General features: G+C 43.4%; 2 protein-coding genes across 2 annotated transcripts; both read right to left on the reverse strand.

Moving 5' to 3' along the window:
* Positions 1–312: 312 nt before the first annotated feature.
* On the reverse strand, positions 313–6,692 carry meak7 (MTOR associated protein, eak-7 homolog). The gene is made up of 9 exons (XM_086163416.1): positions 6,616–6,692; positions 6,050–6,244; positions 5,139–5,384; positions 4,547–4,691; positions 4,253–4,464; positions 3,481–3,667; positions 2,893–3,011; positions 1,240–1,419; positions 313–1,160 (listed from the first exon to the last, which is right to left on the reverse strand). The coding sequence occupies exons 2-9, from the start codon at positions 6,218–6,220 to the stop codon at positions 1,047–1,049; spliced, it is 1,374 nt and encodes a 457-aa protein (XP_086019542.1). The 5' UTR covers positions 6,221–6,244; positions 6,616–6,692; the 3' UTR covers positions 313–1,046.
* An 11,241-nt stretch (positions 6,693–17,933) lies between these two features.
* On the reverse strand, positions 17,934–25,384 carry cotl1 (coactosin-like F-actin binding protein 1). The gene is made up of 4 exons (XM_086162656.1): positions 24,983–25,384; positions 23,804–23,886; positions 19,296–19,453; positions 17,934–18,238 (listed from the first exon to the last, which is right to left on the reverse strand). Exons 1-4 carry the CDS (start codon positions 25,057–25,059, stop codon positions 18,128–18,130), a joined length of 429 nt encoding a protein of 142 aa, XP_086018782.1. The 5' UTR covers positions 25,060–25,384; the 3' UTR covers positions 17,934–18,127.
* Between the last annotated feature and the right edge of the window lie 953 nt (positions 25,385–26,337).

The following is a 26,337-nucleotide window of genomic DNA, read 5'->3' on the forward strand; positions in this document are numbered from 1 at the left end:
TGTGCTCACACTTCAGGTGTCAAGTTGTGATATTCAGTTCGAGAGACATTTTGAGCAGAAATCTGCTAAATGTTAAACTGCAAACCCAAGTTATATTTTATTTTTAAACGTTTTAACTCCTTTCAACCTTTCAACGATGCATTAGTATTTAATCACCAACCTTTTTGTAAAAATGCATTTTAGAGTTTCAATTTCGAGTACAAGGGCTTGTTTGCACAAGTGTATATCCCAGTGTGTGTGTGTGTGTGTGTGTGTGTCTTGCAAAGTGTTCCTTTTGAATAGTGAGAAAATAATTAAGCCAGATAGACCTTCTAGAATCGTCAACTTGCTTTAATCAAGTTTCAGTGCAAGTACACACATAGACACACACACACACACACACACACACACACACACACACACACACACACACACACACACACCATTTTTCAAAACATTTCCAACACTTTTATATAGATTCTGAATCTTTAAGCCCCAAACCTTCTGCCGGAGATTGAAAGGGACTTTACTTTTATTTATTTTTTTCTTGTTTGATTTTAACACTGATTGTATGTGATGATGTAAGAAAGGGGCAAACCTTTAAAAAATAGAAAAGACACTTGATTTTCTCAAGGGCTGATAAAGTCCAAAAACATCTGGCGTCAGGATAGCGGAGTGGATTGAACAATCTGTGTCCCGCCTGAATAAATTAAAGATATTCTCAAGTTTATGCTTTAGTTTCCATGACAGTTGTCCAAAAGTTGCCGTCCAAACATTGGGAAAATAAAATCAAAGGAAACCCTGAGAAATATGAAATAGAAAGATGTCTTTCTCTAATGTGTACTGCGTTAAAGAACGCCCTCTTGCTAGTTAGCTTAGCACACTGAATGATAGTCAATAGAAAGTGCTGCCCTGCCTCTATCGGGCATTCAAACACTCCCAAAAGTGTGTTGTTGACATGTTGGTTCTGGCCTGCATGAACCTGTCGATCCACAGAAGAAAAGTCCCGTGAACGTTTCTAAATGCATCTTTTGCATCGTCACTTCCTGTAGCGGGTCCGCGGCGGGTCACGGGTTCTCCTCTGGCTCCCGGAGCCCCTGACTGTGCAGAGTCTTCCCGGTCATCTCCAGTATGGCCTGCGTCTCCGGGTCCATGTCCAGGACGCTCCGCTTCCCCTCATCCTGAGACAGAAACATAGGGATTTATTAAAGGGAGGTTCTCCGTGCGAGATCCGCTTCGACGGCGGCCCGGGCGTCTGACCTCCTCGGGCTCCGGGGGCTTCCCGACGGCCCAGACTTCCAGGGAGTCTATGGTGAAGTCCTCCTCAGCGGAGAGCTGGGGGCTGCCGTAGGTGGTGCATTTGGGTCGAGCGCGACTGTGACCGCGTCCAAAATCACAATCCAGCCACAGACCAAAGTAGTAGTGTTGGCCGCCCATTCCCTGGAGGAGCCCGGGACAGAATTCATGGTTTCACACACACCGGCATGTTATTTCCATTTTTCTACTTTCTATCTTGTTGTTTTGATACACTTCGGATTTAAAGTCTTATAAAATAGCGATATATGAATGACGGTGTCATAACCGATGCCCCCTTTTGTGGGGATCTGTGCGCAAAATCACCCTTGCGTCACTGTTAGCGACGGCCGCGGATAAAAACACTGCCAGGGTCTCGTCTGTAGTCTTGACCAACAGCCAATCACTGAAAGGATCATGTGACACTTGAACCAATCAGAGACAGACAACAAATGATCAGTCATAGTAAGGGAATGTGTCGGTGCTGAGACTTTGAACATGGAAACCACCTGAAGTCCAGAGCGGGTGATTTAGCGTATATTTCAGAGAAAATAAATCATCTCGGGTTATTCAATCCTCTTCCTCTTCCTCCTGCAGTGTGTCAGCTATTTCTGCTTGTCTCCTGTGGCTACTCAACGCTCCTCACATCACCCAGCAGGGTGTGTATGTGTGTGTGTTTGTGTGTGTGTGTGTGCATGAGAAAACCGTGGGAGGGACTTGACAAGATGGAAAATTAAATTTCAGTTTGGCAGATTCATCTGGTTGCCGGGCTACATGTGTCTCGCCAACTCCGTGCATGTCCATTCTTTACATCTCTGACGCTGATGTCCTGCTCTCAGAAATAGAACAGTCATTCATCCATTATCTACACCACTTATCCTGCACCGCGTGTGTGTGTGTGTGCGTGTATTAGTATGTGAGGAGGGGACAGCGGGGTCTGGAGCCAATCTGAGCTGAAGTTGGCTGGGAATTGGAGTAAAACCAACCGCCTGTCAATTGCAGGGTGATATATTGACACTTATGGACAATTTGTGTGTTGTGAGTGGAAGCTGGGGAACGAGGGGAGAACTCGCGGACACGACCCGGCGAGGTGAGCGTTTTCGCTGGCCGATGCAAACAAACCGCCATCGGATCGTGGGCATGACACACTCTTCGGCTTTCCAGGATGGACGGGTTGCGCGAGTGTATCGGTACCACTCGCAGGTTGCGTTTGTCCACACCAGGAAACCCTCTATTTACAGTAAATTGTGAACATTACAAACAGACCCTAATATATCCATAGCTACCATAACCATATGGAAAGAAGCATAAAATATTTCAATGGCCTCAGTGTGATTTGCGTCCAATTTAAACCCTGCCATCCTGCTCAGACTCAAACTACTATTAGCATATCTGGCTAACTATTGGTTCGCCGTTGTCATAAGGATGCTCCAACTGGTCGAATAAGATGTTTCATATATGCAATTTAACATGTGATCAGGGTGTTTTAGTTTATCCGGCAGTTGAAAATCACGCCAATTTTGCACTGAAATCCCCAAGCATGAGAATAATGATAACCGAATACATCGCGATGACATATTTGGACACACGTGGGAGTGTTTGACATGGGAGTTGCCTCACCAGTCCATTGGGCATGGTCTGCTGGTTCTGATTGAGGTACATGAAGTTCTGGTTGTACCCCGTCGCTGTATAAACCCTCAGCGTGGGGAAAACTGAGAACAGGAAGCATCTGGAGTCACCTGCCGACACACACGCAAATTAAACACATCATATGCTGGCAGTATTCAAACAAGGACTATGACTTCCTCAACGCGTTCTTTGTTTGTTTTTTTTTTTAAATCGGCGCCGCCGAATCTTTTCAATCAGGTTTCCCTGCCTTTGCCGGGATGGAAACAGTTAAAAACTCTTCACCAACAACACATTCTTGTTGCAGCAGGAAGTATTTTGCCAATTCTGGACATTTCTCTGCAGGTGTAATTCAATCATTAACTTTTGTCTGGATGTAAAAACTAAGTACTGTACAATCCTGTTTGTCCATGCTGTGGTTCAACAGGGAAATATTCCAAAGGTTTTAGTTTAGGAAAGGGATCTAATTCATATAAATACCTACTGTGTTATTTAGTGTATTGGAAAGAAAAGCAATAATGGGCATCTAGTGAGAAAATAAGATGGAAGTTGCTGAGGGCGGAGCAGGTTCTTCGTTCTCACCTTGGAACTTAGGCTTGATCTCCCAGGTATCGGATGCAAAGCCGCCAAAAACGTGTCCCTTTGTGTCCTTGACGAACAGCAGCGTCGGCCCGTGTTTGGTCAGACCGGCCAGCATCCTGGTGAAACTCTCCCCGTGCAGCCGTGTGGAGAACACCAGCCTCCAGGGGGCGCTGTATCTCTCCGGCAACTGTGCACAACAGGCAGCGACAACAATGCATGTGAAAAAGTTGCAAGGCATCACCTGGAAAATCAAGGAGACAATTAATTTGGAAGACAAAATAAATAAAATGGAATTAACATAAAAATCAGCTGATGAAGAAATTAAAAATCAAAATGAAGGTAGTACTTTGCGTATGGCGTGTATGTATATGTGTGTGCATGTGTGTGAGTCAGGATCCATTGCCACGCTGGTTCCTTTCTGGTGAAACCTTTGCTCCGTATAAAGTTAGGCAATGATGCGAGTTCACTGAACTGTGGAGTTTCACTCACAGGCAGGAATGAATAAACCGGACGCAATGAGGAAGATGCCAAGCACACGCAAAGTCACGTACACGCACATAACGGTTTCAGATTTGTCGCTAATTTTGGAAACATTTTTAGGTCACTTTATGCATTTTTAGATCCTATCCCTTCATGACTTTACATTTTTTTTAATGAAGTATTTTTATTTTGGGGGAATTTTTTGAGGCGATGACCGTCTGTCTGACTCGTATCTTTATTTCATCCAAACACAATCGCGTTTCCTCTGAAATTTTCATTCATATAAACTGACCTGCGGGGCCAGAAACATGATGGTGGGAATGTCCAGCAGCGATTTTAACTCCTTCCAAGGTGTCTCCCAACAGGGAGGCAGCAGGATCAGGGGCGGTCGACCCCCCAGGGTTACGCTGAGGCCCTCGGCCACCAGCATCTCCAGGTACGAAGACACCTGGGACACCCTGAAGATCCAGTCCTCGAGACAGGAGACGTCACAGAGTCCCTGCTCTGAGAGGAGAGGAGATGACAAACGGTGGTAAATACTTGTTTCCTTTTTCTTATTAATCTGAAAGCTTACATTTCCCTGTACCTGAGGGTTTGAGTTCAGAACACATCTGCTCCGCTAGCTGTTTGACACCGAGGGTAACGTCAGACATTCTGTCCGGCCTCCAGCCCTGGAGACGCCCCCTGTGGATGATAATCTGAACTACAGCTGAGATCAGGTCCTGCAGGAACTGTGTGAGGCGAGAAGGATAACACACAAAACAAATTGTCATGATATAGATGAAAACCCCTATTCATTCGTTTTTCCAAGTAATGTTCTAAAGAAATCACTATAGTAACAGTAACATTAAAAAATATAGCATGTAAAACAAATGACATGAGCACATCGGTATCCATATGCAGTATTCCAATGTACATAAAATTAGATTTAAAGAATAAATATGTAGTATCAAGCCTTTTTAGTCCATTGTTATCTTCTCACATCTCTGTTCCCAAAATGAACTTATGATACTGCATGCGCAGGCCATAAACAACATTTTCATCTTGGTTATTTAAGTTTTCTTTTCTGCATATATTCACGACTCTTTATATCTTTTAATATGTATATTACTGCATTGTTATTAAGCATTTTGAAAAATAATGTTCATGATTGCGTTTGTGGGTTCGTCGTGACTCACATTTGCTACCTGCTGACAGGTGACAGCAGGGGCTCCGCGCTGGGACATGGCCAAGACCAGGGGAGCTCGTTCTTCAGCGGTTCCTCGCAGGGCGTCAGCCAGGAAGACGACCAGCTGCTCACGACTCACCCCTGAAGTAGCGGGAGAAGCCATTTTTCCCGCAGCCTCCAGTTCCGGATTGATGCTGCACATGCAGTGATACAGCCTCTGGATCATGGAGGTTTGAACCAGACTGCTCATGGAGGACTGGGGAGGATAAACCAAAACAAGGCTTTCAAGATGGTAAGCAGTAAATAATGGATGAATGGATTGCAGGGGGAATTGGGGGGAATGGCCCCCGAGATCTGAACCCAAGCTGTGTTTTCTTATTGGACTTCTGCACTTGTTAAACACCATGTTCTATATGTACACTTGACACCAGCGCACCATAGGCCGCAGTTTTTTGATCGACATCGTCGGACTTGCGGGTGCATGTCCTTGACACTCAGCTGAAGAGAGGGGTGGAGCTGTCAACTGATCACCACCTGGTCATCAGTCATTTTTTTCTTTAATTAATTTGAAATTTAAATGTCAAACATTTGCCAGGTGTTTTCTTGTATACATGAATGTACAGTTCTTTTCTTTTAATTTTGTTTGTAAGCTTTTTATATTTTGAATTTAACTCTCCTACAATGTCAGAGTGCCCAATGTCCTTTCGTAAAGAAATATTGTGATTCTTTTTCAATTTCCAATTCTCTGTCGGTGCAAACAATCCAAATTACCCATCCATCCATCCATTATCTAACATCCTACTCTTACAGTCGCTGGGGATGCTGGAGCCTATCCCGGCTGCTATCGAGCAAGAGGCTGGGTACACTCTGGACTGGTTGCCGGTCAATCGCAGGGCCACATTCATTTCTTGTTATTCACACCTGCAGCATCTCCAGGGTCAGAACCTTTCCCGCAGCTGTTTTTCTGGGGGCTCCAGCAGGGACCCCCTCATTCTCCTGAAGCCTGTCAAAGAGCCCCTCCACCAGAGGCCGCTCATCAGGCCTGAAACGAGCCAGACGCTTCTGCACCGCCACACTTTCAGTGTTGCCCATGATGTCCTGCAGTCACGCACAACCCTGTGCATTGGGTTTACACCCAATGTAAGATCAAAATAGAATTCCATCATTGAACAAGAAGGCATAGCATATTATGTTATTTTCCATTGATTGAATATCTGCAAAACATATTACCCCGTCCCACTTACTTAACGATCTACTAAATGGTTTTCGATCCCCCTTTTTGCTTGTTACTTTTCAACAAGCCTTCTTTATACGTAGTAAACCATTTGAAAGGTGTAATGAAAACAAGGTGAGCTAGCTACATATTCACGTTAGCCTCATCGGAATGCTGACGCATGATACACTTTCTTTTTAATAAACTCATCATCCCAATAATATTCAAAAGAGAAAGGGAGACTCAAATTGAAAGCCAGACAACTATTTCTTACCTTTTAATGAGAATTATATTCAAATCCGCATCTGACTTGACAGCGACCATATACTTCCTGTTGATACTTTATGGGACACACCCAATAACCAATCAAAAACAACAACCTTGCGCTACTTCGGTTTGATTGGTCCATATTGGTAAAAGGCGGGAGAAGCTGGTCAGGGTAGAGTTGCGTTCACAAGCTCTCACAACATCCGCTTTTGTTAATAATTTAAAGGTTTATTACGGGAATTTTAAAATATGCGACAACACAAAACAGTTTCAACAATTACAGCAAACTTAACCTTAACTAAAAGCAAATTCAAATGACTTCATTTTATTCGCATATTCTACAGGATTCAATTTTGGTAATTTGAATGAAGCAGTAGAGAGTCAGTAAAAAGTGGAACTGAAAGCAAAAAGTAGACGACAAAATAAAGTGCAAAAATTCAATTATAAATTAAAAAAAATTGACATTTTAAAATCAATTAAAAATGGAATGAAGACAAGTAAGCAAAAGAATATCTGAACGGAAACGGAAAAAATAAAGGAAATTATATACAAAAATATACCATATACAAAATATATACAAAACATATATACCAAATATACAAAAGAAGTATACAATAATTGTAATGAACGGGAGAGACTGATCGTTCATGAGTAAGTGACTTTTATTGGTTTCAGTCGCTCATTTTTTTGCTTATGAGTAGATGTGTCCATATCTACTTTGGTTTGATTCTGCTTACAACAACTATGACCAATTATTATTATTATCATCATTATTGTTGCTGTTGTTGTTCTTATTATCATTGTTGTTGTTGTTGTTGTTGTTGTTGTTGTCAGCTATTAGCAGCAGCAGTTGAACTAAGAAGTCATTTCAATAGCTGCACACATTTTTCACACTTTAAGCCTACAAAAAACAGAAGCAGCAGTCACTTAGTGTTAAACTAGGAAATGCAACCAGTGAAAGCAGCCACGTGTGCAGTGTCACCAGAAGAGTGTGCAGCAGAGCAAGCTCACAGCCCTTTGCCCACACTGGTGAAAAGCGCCTTTTAAGGGCATGAGATGTAGCATGAGTGTGGATGAGTTGTCCCATTGTGATCAAGCGTCAGGCCAGTTGATGCACTGCTGAAGGTGACGCAGTACCCCCACCCTCCACCCCCATGCACTTAACAGGAAGCTTGCAATGAATCAGTGTGTAAAGAGTGGGCCGAAACATGAAACTGATAAGTGAAGTTCAGACTTGACTCCTGAGGCAAGGTGAGATAAAACAATCTGAACGGCGTGACTCAATCTGAGGTGCCTATCTTAGAATCTGCGAGAAAATCACATCGAAAATGAGAAAATGTTTAAATAAGAAATGACATGCGCCAATACCAATATTTTGGCAAGAAAATTGGTGCTGTATTAGTAGAAAATTAACTTAAAATAACAATTATATTAAATTTAAAAAGTGGAATATGAGAAACAGAAAAAAATGGAAATAAAAATCAGCAAGAAATGACTTGAATGTCTGATCAATAACCAGCGAAAAAAAAATAGCTTTATAAAATAAAATTGAACAATGATAATGATACTTTTCTGACAATTTTAAATCCTGCCCGCGTCCCGTTCCTCTCCCCTCCCCTGGTGTTTCTGCCGCTCCGTGGAGCTGCAGCAGGTTCAGACCTGGTTCACTGAAATGTTCTAATAAAAACACTTGATTATAATCTCCGACAGCTTCCCTCTCTGTGTCCTGATGCAGCTGCGAGCAGGTCGAGACTTGAGGAAGTGACTCTGTGTGCTTCTTGTTTTCTCTGCGTCTTCCTCTCTGCCACACAGGAACATAGAGAACATCTTACACGCCGATGACTGATCAGAAAAATACTTCAATTAGAAGAAATACTTGTACATAATGCAACCACCTGCACAATTTTCCTCCGCAGCTCAACATCTCTGATCATTGCCCAACTTTTTATACATTTTTCAAGTATTTTTTACCATATGTTATATATTATAAATGTAAAATATCATATATATCCCCAGACAATGAGCTAAAATGGTGCAGATGTCTCCAACATCCTGTGCCCTGAAGAATCTCTAACATCTCTAACTGTGCTGAGGTACCTCCAACATCTTCTGCTCTCCATCCCATCATTCCTGTCATGTAAGTGCTTCACAAGAATATGTCAAAATTGCCAATGCTGTCTTATTAAGTTATCTATCGCATTCTGTATATATTTATTATATCAGAATCAGAGACACTTTTTTAGCCCATGAGTTAGCATAGCAACCTAGAGCGAATCCAACATCTGTCAATACTGTATGAGAAATGAAAGTCAAATAAGTATATAAGCAAAAGTTTAAAATAAAACTGTAAAAAAAAGATAAAAATAAGGTAAAAATAAAAATGAAAATAAAGTGAAAAATAAAGACAAGTTAAGTCCACTATCTGTAAATAAACTGTACATCTGTGCATACGTGCTGTATATTCATCCCTTTTGCTTGTGTGTGCGTGTGTGTGTGTGTGTGTTTGTGTGTGTGTGTGTGTTTGTGTGTGTGTGAGTGTATTTTTGTGTGTATATTACTCATTCTGTATCGACATAAATTCCTATGCGTCCTATGTCACTGAGTTTACATCAGGTAACAACAAGTTAATTTCTTCAGTGAAGTATCTATCTATCTATCTATCTATCTATCTATCTATCTATCTATCTATCTATCTATCTATCTATCTATCTATCTATCTATCTATCTATCTTCTTAGAGTTGCACATTTACGTTGCCATATGAATTTAAGTAATTTGTAAATGATAAACCTGAAACAGACACAGTTTCCTCACAGTTTGCCATCCGTGACGTAAACCGTCACAGGACTTTATCTGTCTTTATGACACTTTAAAAAGGCGTTCATTGTTTTGTGTACTTCTTTTGTGTTTTGCCGAGGGTCACATATTCCTCGAAAGATCAGCTGATATTCAAAGTTATGCAGTGACTTCTGTTTTATTCAGACCGAAAGCATATCAGAAATGAAACGATAATACGCTTGTCTTTTTTTTCCCCAGTCATTGTTATGCAATTTTAATTTTCAGATAGAGTTTTTTGCTTTTGCGTGCGTCTTCCAGATCAGCGCCCGCCGTGTGTCAGTGATTTAAGGCGCTTTCACATTCGCCTCTCCATTAAACAGGAAGTGGCTCTTTGTGGGTTTGTAATTCCGTCTGTTGACCTTTCAGGCCGGCCTCTGGCTGCCGCCGACTGTTTGTCAGGATCAGTAAACAGCTGTTTTACCAGATGCCGCTGATCCATAAACAACCAGGATTTATCGTCCGATGAGCATGAGGGGCTAACGTGTCGATTAAACGATCGGGCGAGACGAGAGATGCGAAATTACGCGGCGGCCAAACCGACCTCGCCCACCGGAGTTTCTGAGACAAGCCGAAAAAAAAGTCTTCGGTTCAGCTTCGACTTCGACAAGAATGACTGATGTACCGAATCATTGAATCGTAACCTCTAATTATCTTACCACAAGGTCATTTTATCTTGCTCCCGTGAGGTAATTACGCGTTGGTACGGGCGGTGAAAACAAACGATTATTTCGATAACGGCTTGATATTATCTGTTGTGAAAAAGTCATTACACCCGGGGAGTAATTTACCCACGGCAGGATTACGATCTTGTTTTAAATGAGTAAACGATATCGCTCACAAGGAACTGCGTTTAAGCGCACGCTTTCTTTTTCTTTTGTAAAATAAATAATACAACTACTTGACCGTGAAAAAAGAAATAGTGACGTCGCGGCCGGACAGACGCTCCTCTGTGGACGACACTCGGGACAAATATGGCGACGGACTCGGTAAACAGATGCTCATTTGGAGGCACGATGAAGTGCCTTCAGTTGGTTAGTCGCTAACAATAGCGCCTCTGTGCCAGGACTGTGCGGCGCTGGCACTCCGTCACTCCATCCTTCTTTTTCACACGGCCTTGGAGAGTCTGAAAGCACCACCACCCCAATTCCAACCCTTATTTGCTTTGCCCCCCCCCCCTCCTCCTCTCTCTCGCTCTCTTTCTCCGTCTGCGTCAGTGTTGCTCGACCCCCCCGATCCAGGTCCCCAAATCCTTCCTACTTTACATTCACTTTTAAACCCACCACCGCTTTGTTGTGTGTGTGTTAATCAAAATTCTCTCCTGTTAATGTGTTGGTTTTTTTTTAAATCCCCCACCAACTTTAAATGGATACCGGTGGATCCTCGACGCTTTCCAGCGTGTATTTGTGAAACGACCGAGTCTTAAATGAAGAAAAAGTAATACTTTGTGAAAAGGTTAACAACAAGGCCATCCTTTACAAATACGCTACAAGTTTATTTGTGATGCATTGCTGCAGAACCTCGGCTTACCAATGTAATTCCTTCTTTGACCCTGTTGACAAACCGAATCCATTTTTCCTGTTGAAATCAATGAAAACCGCATTGATCTGTTCTCCAGCCTCCACAAAACATCCCGTAGTATTTTGAAATGTTTTTTAAGGGTTTATTTGTGGCAAAAAAAAGTAGAAAGGAACTAAAGATAACCTAAATTGTTGATGTGTTGTTGGTGTTCTTTCTCTTCCTGCCACCACTTGAACTCACCATTTCCTTCGCTAAATCAGCAAAACTTAAGCCTTCTCACATATGAGACGCTCGCTAACGCTATCTCCAGCAAGCTGTGGATCATTAATCCAACCTAACAATAACTTTTCGACTTTTTCTAAGACTCTAGACCTTTGATTTGCGAACGTATTCGCCCTTTAACCCACATTGGCCGTCTTTAGCCCATCTTTTTTCTTCAAGTTCTTCAGATGGTTGACTTAGCTGTCTCTTAGTGCTTGAAGAGATTTGTAACACCGACACTGCTCTCACGTTTAGCTATTATTTCTGTCTTCAGATTGATTGTAATTCCTAACTTCTTTTCAACACCACCGGCAATTTTTTGGGCTAGCTTATTGAAAAAGGGCGTTTTAGCAGGAAAACGCAACGATGAACAATGTAAACAATGTGGAGTAGCACATGTGCCTGCCGCTACGCTACAACGCCGCAAGTTTGTTTGTTTGCAGGTCAGAATTTGATCCAAAAACTCTGATTTGATCGTGATTGAGGGCATTCGTGCGCAGAGGTTCTACTGTATTCTGCTGTTTGCAGAGTTTTTAGTTAAATCCATGAAATGCCAAGGCAGCAGCGGCTGGACGCAGAATCTATCATTGTCGCCCTTTTTCAACTGCGTAAAGATGCACGGCATTCTTTCTTCAATCGAATCTCCAAAGAGGGCAGAAGCGAGGCGTTTCACAACCTGTGTGACTCTTTTTCCGAGATTTTCTGCACCATTCACTTGTGCACAATTTTCCACATGGTGAATAAATTGCACGTCCGCCGCAATTTGAATTCGACCAAATGGCGGCGTTTGCAGCTGCAACTTGTCCTCTCTCAGTGGGTTGTTGTATTTTTCGGCTATTTTTTCTGTTATTTTCCGCGTTAAACCGTGTCTTGTCTCGTTCGCATCTCAAACACAGTCAAGCAGATTGTCCTCCCGCCTCCGTCGGAATGTATTGTGTTGTGACGCAACACCAGATCTTTTCAATGTGCTGTGTGTTTTTTTTATTTCGGGACGTACAAATTTCCAAATGGCGCTTATAAGTTCCTTTTTTGGGGGGATTGAGTCGAAAGTAAATTATTTATATTCCACATAAAGCTTTGTCTGACAGGTCTTCTCCCTCTCTCTGTCTCCTGGTTGAAAGCACAAATCTAAAATAACACACCAAACACAATTGAAGTACAGAAAAGAAACCAAAAAAAAAAAAAAACATACAAAGTTCGGTATACACTTCAAACCCGATGACTGACTCACATCTGAATCTAAGACTATGATTGCCCCCCCCAACACACACACACACACACACACACACACACACACACACACACACACACACACACACACACACACACACACACACAAACTCTGAGGTCACATGACTGTGTGGGCTGTAAAATATGCTGAGGAGGTCTAAGGAATGCAGGAAGTGTTATCGTTCCGCAGGAACTCATCCAGCTCTGTGCTGCAGGTTCTGACCGCTGAGCTCAGCGTGAGGCATTATACACACACACAAACACACACAGCACGTCAGAAAAACACATGGGGGTGGTCGGAGTCATCGTCGGAGCAGGTGATGAAGCATCTGTGGCTTCTGTTAATCCAAAGTTTTGCTTTACTGTAGTATCCTGCCCAAAGGCTTGATCGGAGTACCTCTTGAATCGGGGGAAAAGTACATTATATGGCCAAAAGCAGTAATTCACCAGTCTGGATATGAACATAAGTGACATCTCATTCCTAATCATCATATTGAACCCTTTGCTTTAACAACTTCAACTCTTCTGGGAAGGGTGTCCGCAAGGGTCGGGAGTGTGTTTATGGGACTTTTTGACCATTCTTCCATTTGTGAGGTCACACACCGACGTTGGACAAGAAGGCCTGGCTCTCAGTCTCCGCTCTAATTCATCCCAAAGGTGTTCTATCAGGTTGAGGTCAAGACTGTTTACAGGCTGGTTCAAGTTCATCCATGCCGGACTCTGTCATCCATGTCTTTATGGACTTTGCTTTGTGCACAGTCTTGTTGGAAAAGGAAGGGGCCAGTTCCAAACTGTTCCCCACAAAGTTGGGAGCATGGATTTATCCAAAATGTCTTGGTATGCTGAAGCTTTCAGAGTTCCTTTCACTGGAACTAAGGGGTCAAGCCCAGCTCCTGAAAAACAACCCCACACCATAATCCCCCCTCCACCAAACTTCCCACTTGGCACTAAGCAGTCAGACAAGTACCGTTCTCCTGGCGACCGCCAAACCCCGATTTGTCCATCAGATTGCTAGATAGAGAAGCGCGATTCATCACTCCAGAGAACATTGAGTCCAGTGGCTGTGTGCTTAAACACCTCTGCATCCGACGCTTTGCATTGCACTTGATGTGCCTATTCAAGTTCTCAGTGTTCTTGATCTAATCTGAAGGCCACATGATGTTTGGAGGTCGATTTGGAGGCGATTGACTCTGCAGAAAGTTGCTGAGTTGGCGTAGTTTACGTGACCTGCAACTTCCTGGCTGAGTTGCTGTCATTCCCAAACACTTCCATGGTCTTATAACACAGTTGACAGTGGAATATTTAGGAGCGAGGAAATTTCAAGACAGGATTTGTTGCACAGGTGGCATCCTATCACAGTCCCACGCTGGAATTCACCGAGCTCCTGAGAGCAACCTATTCTTTCACAAATGTTTGTAAAAACAGTCTGCGTGCCAAGGTGCTTGATTTTGTACACCTGTGGCCATGGAAGTGACTGGAACACCTGATTCACATTATTTTGATGGGGAGAGAATACTTTTGGCCATATAGTAAATAGAATTTTGCATCATTTGTATAAATTTAAGATAAGATAAGATAAGATAAGATAAGATAAGATAAGATAAGATAAGATAAGATAAGATAAGATAAGAACAACTTTATTTATCCCGAAGGAAATTGTTGTGCCAGAGTTTCAAGCAAAAACATAACAATAATAGATAGTAGTAGGAGGGAGGGAGAATAAGAAATACATTGAAATGTAAATTGTCAAGGTTAAGGCTATCAAGTGTTTTAAGGTCTTAAATACAAAGATTTGAAGATTCCCTGCAGCTGAGGGAAGAGGAATTAAAAAGTGTATATAAAATATGTATATAAAAAAAGGAATAAAATCAAATGGTCTCTCTTCCTTAGACACACCTAAGAACACACACGCACTCATTGCAACATGAGCTGAAATAGCATCCTGTTAATTACTTCTTACTAACACACTCCTACACACACACACACATACACACATACACACACATGGTAACATGAACTGGAACTACATCTACTACTTTCCTCCATGTGTTTTAGTTAAAGTCAGAGCGAGCTCTGTTATTATGTAACCTGTTATTATTCCATGTAGATCAGAGCAACACATACACACACACACACACACACACACACACACACACACACACACACACACACACACACACGCTGTCATGCAGAGCTCAATATTAGTCCATTTGTCTGACAGCTGTAGTGCCATGGCACGCACACACACACACACACACACACACACACACAAACACACACATCTACAGCTGGGGAGAGGTGGAGGCAGAAACGAGTGGTCATTATCTGTGGTTTTTTTTTTTTTTTTTGTCGGTGTCCGGCCTCGGACGACCTCGCCGACCTGCGCCGCTGCTGACTCACTCCTCGATGTGACGATTCGGTAAATTAGCAGAGAATTTCACCCGTCACACACGTGGACTGAGAACATCTGGATGAATCTCGCCGACACCGTGACGATCGTCGGCGTGTCTGGGCAAAATACATTTCCGGCTCAAACGTCTCAGATGACTAATCCAAAAATTCCTCTTGACACGTTCTGAGTCATGTTTTCATTATCGGGGTCAAGTGGAAGGGCTTTTTTTTTTTTTTTTTTTACTCCGTTATTTTGATATTTTGGCGATTCCTTGTTGACTTCACACTGTCACGGAAGCTTTTTAATCTGCGGGTGATTTCTTCTGATTTCCCAACCTGTCATTCGTTTATCACAATATCTATTCCAAGTAGGTTCTATTTTGAGTTTTGTTTTTTTTTTTGTGGAAATAATCCAAACTAGCGTCGTAGCTCCTGGGTGACGTCGCCTCCTGGAATTTGCACACTTAGCGATTGACCGGGGGGTGGGGGAGAAGGGGACCTGCTGGAGGAGGACAGATGGTGAGGACTTCATTGAGCCGGTAGAGACGTTCCATCTTCCTTTCTCACCCCTGACTGTGTAAGCGTGGCGGTTGCAACGGTCACCGTGGAGACCCGGCGAAGCCCCCCAGGCTCCCGGCAACAGTTGCCACGTGGACCTTGGATTCAAAAGTCCCAAAGGGTTCCCATTACCTCATCCGGCGCTCGTAGTCGAGGGATGGAGGGCTGCGCCCTGCTGCAGCAGGCGTCCCGGGGGAGGTTTCAGGCGCCGTGAAACCCAACCTGGGCTGGAGCCAGGAGAGCTGACCTTCAAAATAAAACTCCGATAAGGAATTTTAATTTGAAAACATCCCCTTTTGTTGATCTTCTGAGTCATTTTATTGGAAACTTCTACTGTGTTTTCCCTGCTTTTGTTATTTCTTATTATCTATCGTGAATTCTCGATCTAAAGACGATTTCTCTGTGATTTTGATGTCATTTCTTCCTGCAACTGAGGTCATTTTGGTTTTAATTGGACATTTCTTTTTAACCCTCATATTATGTTAAGGGTCAATTTGACATATTGGGTCAATGCGTGAAATGGGTCAAATTGACCCTTAACATAATACGAGGGTTAATAAGTCCTTGATTTTTAAATAAACTCTTGCATTTTTTATATTCAAATAGCAGTGGACACAAAAATTAGACTTCAAGCAAAGGCTTTTTTGGAAAAAAACATCAATTTTTATTTTGAAATTACAGATCTGGTGCCCGTTTTATCATCTTTACTTGCTTTATATGGAAAACACTTCCCCCGCCGGTGTCCGAGATTAGCAATTTTTTTTTCTCTCCTTGAAAATTAAAATCCTAACTCTTCTGAGTAAACAAATCCATGTCGATAAAAAGTGCAACAAAAACAACAAAAAAAAAAAAAAACATCCCTTTTTTTCTTTTCTTTTTCTTTTTTTTTTTTTTACAAAGGTGGTAACAGGAAGTTGAAACACCCCCCCCCCTAAAAAAAAAAAAAAAAAAAGAAAAAAAAGAAAAAGATGCTACAACTGAGAAATGGCTCCTCGTGGGTCGGCCGATGCGATTCCCGCCGCCCCTGTGAGGAGGGTCTCCGGTCACAGTGTCCGTGGCCCCTTCCCCGGCCCTTCCCCCGCGATGCCCCTCACTCTCCACGGGAGACCGAGGCAGTCGAACACAATAGGATACAGTTCGCTTTTTCATTAAATCATGAGATGAGACACCCGATGAAAAGACCTCCATTTTCATCCTTGTTCAAGTTGGAACATTGAGGAAATGAAAAAAAAAAAAAAAAAAAAATCACAAGCTGCTGCTGATTTTACATTTCGCGTGTTTTCTCCGCGGCTTCGCTTTTATCGTTTTTTTTAAGTCTGTTGACCCCTTAATGTCCTGTTGGTGCGTTTGGGCGTAGTTAAGACCATGCGGAGACGAGCTACAAATCTGAACGGAACATCCGTGAGAGATGGCTTCACGAAGGGATAAATGGCGTGGAGAAAAAGTCTTGTGTTTGCTATTAATATTAAAAAAAAAAAAAAAAGCCCGAGGAGCATGAAGCGTAAAAACACATCCAAGTTCTCTTTCCTTCGGAGGGCATTAAAGGGGCGAAAGGGCCTCGCTGAAGTTAAAAGCGTGAATCCAGCAGGACGGCTCGGTCTCGGTGCACGGCTCGATGGCGGCTCGGGCCCGGAACTCAACAGTGTGCAATTAGTGGTTGGACGAGAAGCCGCGGAGCCGGCGTCGGGAACTTCTAAAATGGAGATCCTCCCCTCCCTCCCCCCACGTGTTCAGTGTTTCACGACTACAATCGTGCTGCGGTTAGTCTCGCTCTTTCCAATGAGAAACTGTTTGCTCTGTGCGTCTGAGATGATGATGATGATGAGATGAGACTGGGGAGATGAAAAGGGCGAAAGAGGAGAGATGACGTGTGCGCTTATATACTTCATTTTTTTTTTTTTTTTTTTTAATTTACAGGCCACCCGTTGCGTGTCGCTTGTGCTTTTTTTTTTTTTTTTTTTCCTCTCGAGAGAAACGTCATTCGGACATTGACGTCCGCTCCGGATCTGCGGACGCGTGGAAGCGTCTCAAGTCGACGGAGGAACAGCTGATTAGATTAGTTAAAATAAGAAAAAACTACAAGCAATTTAATTTATGGACATTTTAAATGGTCATTTGTTAGTGTGGCCAATTTTCAGCTTGGACTGCGAGTGGATTTGAAGTGGTCATAAGTGACGGATTCGATTATTAGATTGGCTTCCTCCCTCTTGTATGTAAAAGTGAAGATGGGGAAAAAGTGTGTGTGTGTGTGTGTGTGTGTGTGTCTGTGTGTGTGTGAGCTGCACTGTAAGAAAATCAAGTATATAAGCGACTCGATGAAGATTTGAGGTGCACGAAGATCTTCATCGACGTCCTAAGCATCATGATCTCCGGGTCCTTTTTAACATGAGATTACTGGTTGGGGAAAAAAAAAGGGAAATAAAAAGTTTTTTTTGAAGCAATTGGGGAGAAAAGAAGAGAAGGTTTAAGATTTTGTGCACTTGCTGCCAGTTTTTTTCCAGTGAAGTCGCACCTCTTTTACGGGCCTCACTTTTTCAAAGTAAAACGGGGCCTCACTTTCAAAATAAAAGCCTCTGGTGTGTTTTGTGCATGCTTTTTTTTTTTTTTTCTTTTTTTTTTGGAGAGCGCCCTCTCGATCTCAGCTCGTCCTCCCCCCCCAGAAGGCAGCAGTCCTTCCCCGAACGGTCCCCGCCCCCCCCCCTTTTATAAGACCGCAACTCTCCTCTACTCGGCCTGGGCGTCGTAGTTGGCGCCGCCTGCCTTCTTCAGCTCCATGCGGATGTAGTCCTCCTCCACTTCCCGCACATCGCTCACCATGAACTCCTTGGCGAAGTTCTGCAGCAGACAGGAAAGTTTTGTTTGGTAAAAGTAATACTTTGATCAAAAAGCGAGGGTGACAACGGGGAAATAAGTCCTGAGGATCTTTAACATGAGTAAAATAAAAGTCTCACAGCCTTCCGTCGTCACAGAGATAGAAGTCTGAAAGACCTCCGATATCAGCAAAAATAAAAGTCCCGCAAACTTGAAAAAATAAAAGTTTAGCATACCTCCGTTATCACCGAAATAAAAGCCTCACAAACTTTGGTAACCACCAAAATAAAAGTCCTGCAGACCTCTGTTACCACCTGCTTTCTTTATCGGTGTTATTTCTTGCCAACTTTTTGCAGATATTTCAACACACAAAAACAAAACAATCAAGCGTTTTTGCTTCAGATTCCTGTGGGGAATCCCCTTACTCCGTTTATTACGATGCGAGAATTCATTATCCTTAATGAAAAAAAGGATGTTGGAAAAACAAACAGTGGGTGTAGTGACACTTCTGTGATGCATGTGTGTGTGTGTGTGTGTGTAAAAGCCAGGGACAGAATATTAGGGACACCTTCCAGCTCAGTAACAAAGACGTGGTTGAATCAAATGAGCGTTATCCCGGGGCCGAAACGCTCGATGCGAGAAGACGCCCGGGCTTGGAGCAGCTCTGAATGTTTTATTGTGAAATGTGGAGCGCAGGCTGTTGGGGGTGGGGACGAGGGGGGGACTTAAAGACACAAAAGATTGTTTGAGAGCAGATTAACCGGAGGGCGGCAGAATAAACTGATAATCACACAAATCTCTCGCTGGAATCCCGGAATAAGGAATAGAAAGCTCGAAAGGAGCACAATGTGAGTTTTTGAATATGCAACTTGTTGTCACAAAACTATTATTTTTAAATATCCTGAACCTAAAAATAAAATAAGAATGACTACTTACAAGAAAGAAAAAGCACCTTACTTTAAAATTAGCATTGAACCAGCATGGAATAATAAGCTGCAATGTGATTGAATTGCAACTTGTCCCCTTTTGTTTTTGCCCCAACAACCTTTTCCTACTCAGGATGCCTCGGAGGGATACTGACCTGCACGATCTCTTTGACCAGCGCCTTGTCGGTGCTGATCTTGGCACGCTGCAGCCCGCTTATGTTGTCCCCGATCCATGTGATGAGGGTGAACTTGGCCCGCTTGCTCATGGCGTCGCCCGTGGTGATCCGGACGAAGCCGAACAGACGGGCGTCGTCTGGAGAAAAAAAACACCGGAGGAGGACGGGAAGTGATCAGTCCGCTGAATCTACACTCTCAGCTGGACACTGATATCTGATTGACATCCACATCACGGATGGCTTTCAAACCAAAAGGCAAATTCACACAACGAGACATTTAAACACTTTCTATCCAATCTGAGGTTTCAAGCCCAGAGCTAGATTTTATCGTCACCTAGATTTTTCATTTCATACGAACATACAATATCTGGTAACAAAGTGAAAACTCTCAGATTTTAAGTCAGGTTGAAACTTTCTGTTTTGAAACCGAAAAAAAGAACTGTTCAAACGTTACACTGCTGCGTTTTGGAAAAACGAAGGACTGAAGTTGCAGCCCTTTTGATCGCCAATAAATCATAACAAACTTCTCTATACCAAATAAATATAGTCATCCAAACTGACACACACTACTGTTGGTGTATATTCTGCACAGGCTTCTGCACTTCAGTAGACACGCGCATATATGTGTGTGTGTGTGTGTGTGTGTGTGTGTGTGTGTGTGTGTGTGTGTGTGTGTGTGTGTGCGCACGTGCACATGTGAAAAATGGAAACATAAGAGGAAGTATTCGGGTCAGTAGAGTGAGTGTGTTCTATCTTTTGTGAGCAGATCGACCACGCCTGTGTTGCCGTGGTGATCCAGGGTGAGTGTATCAGTGCAAGCGGTCTTCCATTCAAACCGTTGGGGGCCAACACACACACACACACACACACACACACACACACACACTAGAAAGCACAACGAAGACAAGGCCAAAGGCGAGAGCCTCGGCCTCCAAGTCTCAATCAGTCCCAGTCAAAGACTCACAGTGATTTCTGGTTATAAATGTATTTATCACTTAAAAAAATAACATTCAACTGCAGCAGGTCCGAAAAAAGAAAACATTACTATTCACTGCTTCACAAATCCTATTTCCTATTAGTTTGTTCCCACTTAAGCGCCAAATGTTTTATTTACACAACCAGAAAAGCCGGTGTCGTAGCACAATTGCGTGATCGCAACACACTGCACTAGCAATAAGCAGTCTTATACAGAAGATTAATGACAGTTTGTTTTAAATTAAAGAACTCTATTTACCAGAGTCAAGTGTGTGGTTGTGGTGCATCTGTCTATTTTTAGACCTCAAGACAGATACGGCTTTGTGTCCTGATTCTCCGCGGTTAATACTGCAACCGTAACTTAAAAATAGGCTTTCAATAAAAATACGGGGTAAAAAAACAAACAAAGCCTTTCCCGCAATGCCAGACTGATGGAACTGGCAACTGATGTTGCTAAACATCATTCATAGACGCGTGTAAGGTGTGTTTCATAAATGAAAACGCAACACATGATGTAATGTAATTGTGTTATCTGATACCGCAAAAACCCCGCGACATCCCACCGCTGCCGGGTTGGATGTAGTCTTAGCTTGGAGTCGTCGCAGAGGCACGTATGGAGAGCTATTGATCAGTGATATTGTATAATTTTTTTTTTATAAATGAAACCATGTTTATGGTGGATTTTCTGAAAAGTGCCAGATACAGATCACTGACCTACAATTATCTAAACATTAGTGAGAAATTACTTGATAGATTAAAATTAGAATTTTAATATTTTAATATTTTATTTTTATTACATATATATATATGTATATATATATATATATACAGAAAAATTACCTTAAAGTGAGCAGAACATTTGTTGAAAAAAGTGCTTGAAAATTAAAATAAATAAATAAATAAATAAATAAATAAATTTGAAAAAAAAAGGAGAGGAAATTCGATTAAATGATGTCACCCCAAAAAAAGCAGAAAATATAAAAATATAAAATATTTAATTTTTGGGGACTGAGGCTTTGCCACTACTTTGTCAAACCTTGGCTTTATTTTATTTACTGGTGATTTGAGTGAAACCCTCAGGAACCCACTGTAAAATGTGGTCAGTCAACGGCCGTGAATGGGCCACCACCCCCCAATTGCGGGCAATGCGGTTATGACATTCACTGCAATCAATTTGAAACCCCGAACAAAAAGGTGCGGTAAAAAAAAAAGAAATAAAATGTAAATACGAGCGAGACCGCTTCCACAGAGTTCACGCGACGCTGATATCCGTTTGACGTCGGAATTACGTCTTTACAATCCTAAACTGACTTTCCTTCTTGGCGGCTGGTTTGCCAATCAGATAATATTCACCCAATAGAGGTTTGGGTTAATAAAAGTGGCATGATTGTGAGAGGTGAGCAAGTGTGGCTGTACGGCAGCAGGAGTTTGAGCTGTCGGAGCTGGATAATCTCTGTTTACCTGCTGCCGCCGATAATGTCTCTAACGCTGAGAGCTCTGAGACCTGCCGCCTTTTCACAGGAAGCCCTGCTTGGACCGTCTTATCAGGGAGAACACAAAGAACTGGGCTAGTTGGGTCGCCTCCAACATACCTGTATCACCAATCACCTCAAGCTATCGGCTCATTCTCAAACAACATTGATTTGAAGTGATTCATTAATGATTGATGGCTTTAATTATTAATACAGAAACCATTCACACACACGTAAATAGGAGCAAATCTTTCACTTTGTTCCTTTCCTACACATACATGTGTTGTAACATGAGGATAAACTTAAACACCCCAATGCTCATTTCCTAGAATGCGCACACACACATTGAGTTCCAGTTACCCTATTACTAACCTGTTGCTCAGTTCCATAGGTGCAAGTGCATGCAGGCACACACGCATATGCAGACACACACACACGCACACACTCACACTTCCTGATTTGTCTTCCTTTTGAAGTGTTGCTGAGTCAGCATCAGCCCCCCCCCCCCCCCCCCTGCACCCCCCGCCTCCCCCCGGCTTGCTGAGAAGCGGCAGTGAACCTGCTGCAATGATGACAAAGCAAAAACACTTGAGTGTTCACCCTCTGCTCCAGGTAGTAAAAGAACCTGTAACGTGCCCCCCCTCCCCAAATAAAACCTGGAGGCCGGCTATCAGCGTGAGGACGTGCTCTGAAAACAAAGTCTTGTCTCCGTCTGGGGCGGGACTGGAGTCTGAGTGATGGCCTCCTGACATCACTACCTTAAATGGCAGGATGACTGCTGCTGTATGTCTCCGCATGTGTGTGTGTGTGTGTGTGTGTGTGTGTGTGTCGCCTTATTTGACTACTGTGTAATATCGCAGCGATTACGACCTTGTTCCTTTAACGTCTCGCGGCTCTCAGTGCAGATCGCTGCTCTTTCTCAAATTATTTCTTTCCTGATTTTTTTTTTCCCGGACAAGACTTTTTTGGTGATTTCAGGCAGATCTCTTGTTACTTCCCTGCCGGGCCGAGAAACGCCTGTTGCCCGTTCAGCGTGGCTCCAGCATCAGCTTTAAGGGAAACCTCTTTCTTGTTTCAAGCATTTCCCACAGGTCTACATGGCCGTTGTTGTCTTTTCTTTATCGGAGGTCATTTGCCTGATTGTCGGCTTCTTATCTCCCTCTTTCAGGTCATTACACCGAGACAACCCCACACTTTTTTTTTCTTTCATTCTCTCTGCAGAGCCTCAGAGTTGACTTACGACTTCTCTGCCAAATAAGGAAAAACAAGCTCACCAAAAGGAGGAAGTACGGCCCTCCTTGTGAATGTGTGTGTGTATGTGTGTGTGTCTCCCTACAACAGGAACCAGCTGACTGGTCCGTGAGGCAGCGGCTACAAGTCATTTCAGCGCAGGAATGCGAGCCTGGAGACGTCGGGAGGAGAGAAAAGCACAGCCTCGAGCCGCCAGATTGAAAGAGCGGCGGTGGCGGTGGCAGAGGGAGCCGCCACGCCCAAGATCTGAAGATCTGACATCACACACACACACACACAACTCCGCTGGTTTCAATATCACTCACATACACACTCTGATTGGTGAGACGGCATCACGGTGACCAGGACAACCTCCTTGCCACTTTTAGCTTCCGTGACCTTTTCTCACCTTGCCGGTTTATGATGTGGCTTCTCAAAAAAAAAAAAAAAGATTTTTAAGGAATATTCATGAGACGATATAACACGTTCGACCACCCTGCAAAAGTATCGGGTGACAATCCCGGAAACGTGTCAAGTCAGTTTACTACTCAACCCGTGTCCACAGCCGCGTTATGAGAAAGATGACCTCAAATGTACACACACACACACCTCCTAAAAAACCCGGGCAATGGACTATTGTTGAGCGCATTATGTAACGCCGTGCAGGCTGTGGTGGCACAGTAACGCAGCTCAGGGCCAAATGAGTGACGGCGCACAGAGTCTTAAGAGATTAGCGCCCTGTTGAGTCAAGCTGTTCGTTCCGCAGACCGCCCAATGCGCCCAGGAGTAACACAACACTTTGCGCTTTACCTGTGCACATCCTTTTAAAGTCCTCGTAGTCGGTGCCTTGTCCCGCAGGCACGATCATGGATCCCTCATATTTGAACACAGCCCTGCAACACACACACACACATGCAGTTTATTCACAGCATGGCATGAAGGTGCACATTTTGCACATATTTTTCCCTTTTCCAATTTTTTTTTCTGATTTTTAGATTTATTCATTTTTGCTAACTTCCCAGTGAGTATGAAGTTGTTTTTTTTTTTTTTTTCATTTTTACCCCAATTTCTCAAGAGGCATTCCCCACTTTGAGAGTAATTTCATGCAACTGTTTCATGGCCTCTCGCAGGCCCGTTATGTCATTTCGCACAGATTTCTCGGGCGGCCTCCGTCCCGCCGGCCTTGCGGGGAAAATTCCCGCAGATCATTTTGCGGCCACGCAAGGTGGCAGCTGTGCGTCACTGCTGTATCATCCTCTGAATACAGGACAAAGGAAATTACTTCTGCCCCGCCGGGCCCGATAACTGGGTGGCAGCGTGTTGAAACACACCGCGCCTCGGCTCGGATACTAGCGGCGGCCACGTGTTTTTCCCCCGCACACCTCCACGCTGGACCCACGCGTGGGGCCGGCGGCTCCCCCCGGGTTTGGTGCGCAGAAGCCGGCGCACCAAACCCGGAGCCGTGGACGCCCCCCCCCCCCCTCCTCCACCAGCACCGCCACCTGATCCGTGCGCTGCTCTCGCGTCCAAGTCCCAGGCGGCAGGTCGGAACTTCGCTTGGAAATGTAGCCGTTTTAGTCTCGCCGCGGTGCCGTGCAGCCAAAACGCGCGATCGAAGCGATCTGGACGGGATTTCTGGCCGCTGGGGATCCGGTTTTACATCCGGCCTGGGTCCTGATCACGAAAATGCGGTCATTGGGATAGTTTTTTCCCGTTTTGGTGCGTGAACGGCGCCTTTTCTAACAACGCTCAGTTACGCAGACACGCCGGCACTGTGGGCGGTACCGCGGTGGAAACGCTGAATTAATAACGACCGTTCGATTGAATTATTACGTTTGGAAGATGAAACTTCACCCGAATTCAAGAATTAAGGATAAATAGTGACAGTAGATCATTCTAACACGCGTGGCTCGTCTACTTCTCGACACAGAGAAAGAAACGTAAAACCGTCGGTTTCCTCAATGGAGTTTGGATAAAAAACCGACTCACCAATTGGTGTCCGTGTTGTCGTCTCTGACTTGGTTATAAGCCTCTCTGCAACCCTCTTTATCGATCTTGGTGGACATTTTTTTCGGATGGACGGGCGGCAGATAGTCGGTGTAAACGTCGTCCGAACCGGGCACGGCTAGCTCCACAGCAACACAGCAGCTAATGTTAACTTAAGGAGGTGATGTTATACATGGGAGAACCCCAAAAACCTAATTTTAAAAAAAGAACAATAAGAAGTTGAATCACGACCGCCGCGCGGGGAACGAACGAGCAACCGGGTGGATTTAACGGGACAAGATGTCTCTTCTTCCAGCCCCTCGGTTAATTTCCTGTATATTGCCACTTAATGGGCGGTGGTGATGTTAGTCAATCAGGTTGCCAGTAGACGGAGAAGTGCCCCCAGACGCCACAGCCTCCCGTGAATGGTAAATCTACGCCAGGGCCGCCGTCAAGTTGCGGGAGGTACACCGCGACCACTTCCGGTGAGCTCTTTCAAAATAAAGGAAGCGGCAGTTCCTCAATAAGCGACGCTGTCAATATACATCATGTAAATCATTACACAGTCAAACATGCCTATTTTGATTTCTGTACTGAATTTCAGATGGATGGATTTATTGTGGGCGACAAAGTACGGTACTCTAAGAAGGAAATGAAAGATGATGGCTTCCAAATGAGTGAAGAGAGAGCTTATTGTCAATTAAACCATGCAATTAATGAAGTTATTACATGCTGGATCAAATTATGTTTCCCAATGCTCCAATGTGCGGTATGATAAAGAGATTCAACAAGTGAATATATAGACATATAGTGGGTGTCTACATCATACAGAGCAGAATTTTCTTTTGAAGAATGTTATTGAGGTGTAATAATTAATAGTGCAGTATAAGGAAGCGCAAGTGCAAACAGTGGGTAAAAAGTGCTGATTACAGCTGTCATAGGGCAAGAGACAAGACACACCCTGGACCAGTTATCAGTCAATCACAGAGAGAAACAAACATTCACTTTCTCCTTCACACCTTCTGCCTGTTTATGTGGGCAGGAAACCGGAGGAAACCCATGCATGTATATGTATATATCTATAGATACATACATACACATATACGTGTGTGTGTGTGTGTGTGTGTGTGTGTGTGTGTGTGAATAAATACAGTATTTAATTAATATTTAATATTCAAATTATGTGTGTGTGTGTGTGTGTGTGTGAATAAATACAGTATTTAATTAATATTTAATGTGCAGTATTTTCATGTTTGTACAATGTTTTTGTTTATTATAGTTTCTTTTTGGTTGACTTACACCTTCTGGTGTAACTGTATTTTCTACATTATTTCTTGTTGTTTGGGGGTAATTACAGA

The sequence above is a fragment of the Fistularia commersonii genome, chromosome 17 (genome assembly GCF_037954325.1).
Source record: "Fistularia commersonii isolate RoL2024-O1a breed Wild chromosome 17, RoL_Fcom_v1.0, whole genome shotgun sequence".
NCBI classification, from domain to species: domain Eukaryota; kingdom Metazoa; phylum Chordata; class Actinopteri; order Syngnathiformes; family Fistulariidae; genus Fistularia; species Fistularia commersonii.

What these genes read in the sequence shown, in the direction of transcription:
- cotl1 (XM_086162656.1), bottom strand. Translation starts at nt 25,059, where the DNA reads ATGTCCACCAAGATCGATAAAGAGGGTTGCAGAGAGGCTTATAACCAA. An exon ending in GACAACACGGACACCAATTG is followed by an intron (nt 23,887 to 24,982) that starts GTGAGTCGGTTT and finishes TGTGTGTTGCAG; the next exon opens with GGCTGTGTTCAAATATGAGG. An exon ending in TGGTCAAAGAGATCGTGCAG is followed by an intron (nt 18,239 to 19,295) that starts GTCAGTATCCCT and finishes TGTCTGCTGCAG; the next exon opens with AACTTCGCCAAGGAGTTCAT.
- meak7 (XM_086163416.1), bottom strand. Translation starts at nt 6,220, where the DNA reads ATGGGCAACACTGAAAGTGTGGCGGTGCAGAAGCGTCTGGCTCGTTTC. An exon ending in CCTGTCAGCAGGTAGCAAAT is followed by an intron (nt 4,692 to 5,138) that starts GTGAGTCACGAC and finishes CGCCTCACACAG; the next exon opens with TTCCTGCAGGACCTGATCTC. An exon ending in TCATGTTTCTGGCCCCGCAG is followed by an intron (nt 3,668 to 4,252) that starts GTCAGTTTATAT and finishes TGTTGTGCACAG; the next exon opens with TTGCCGGAGAGATACAGCGC.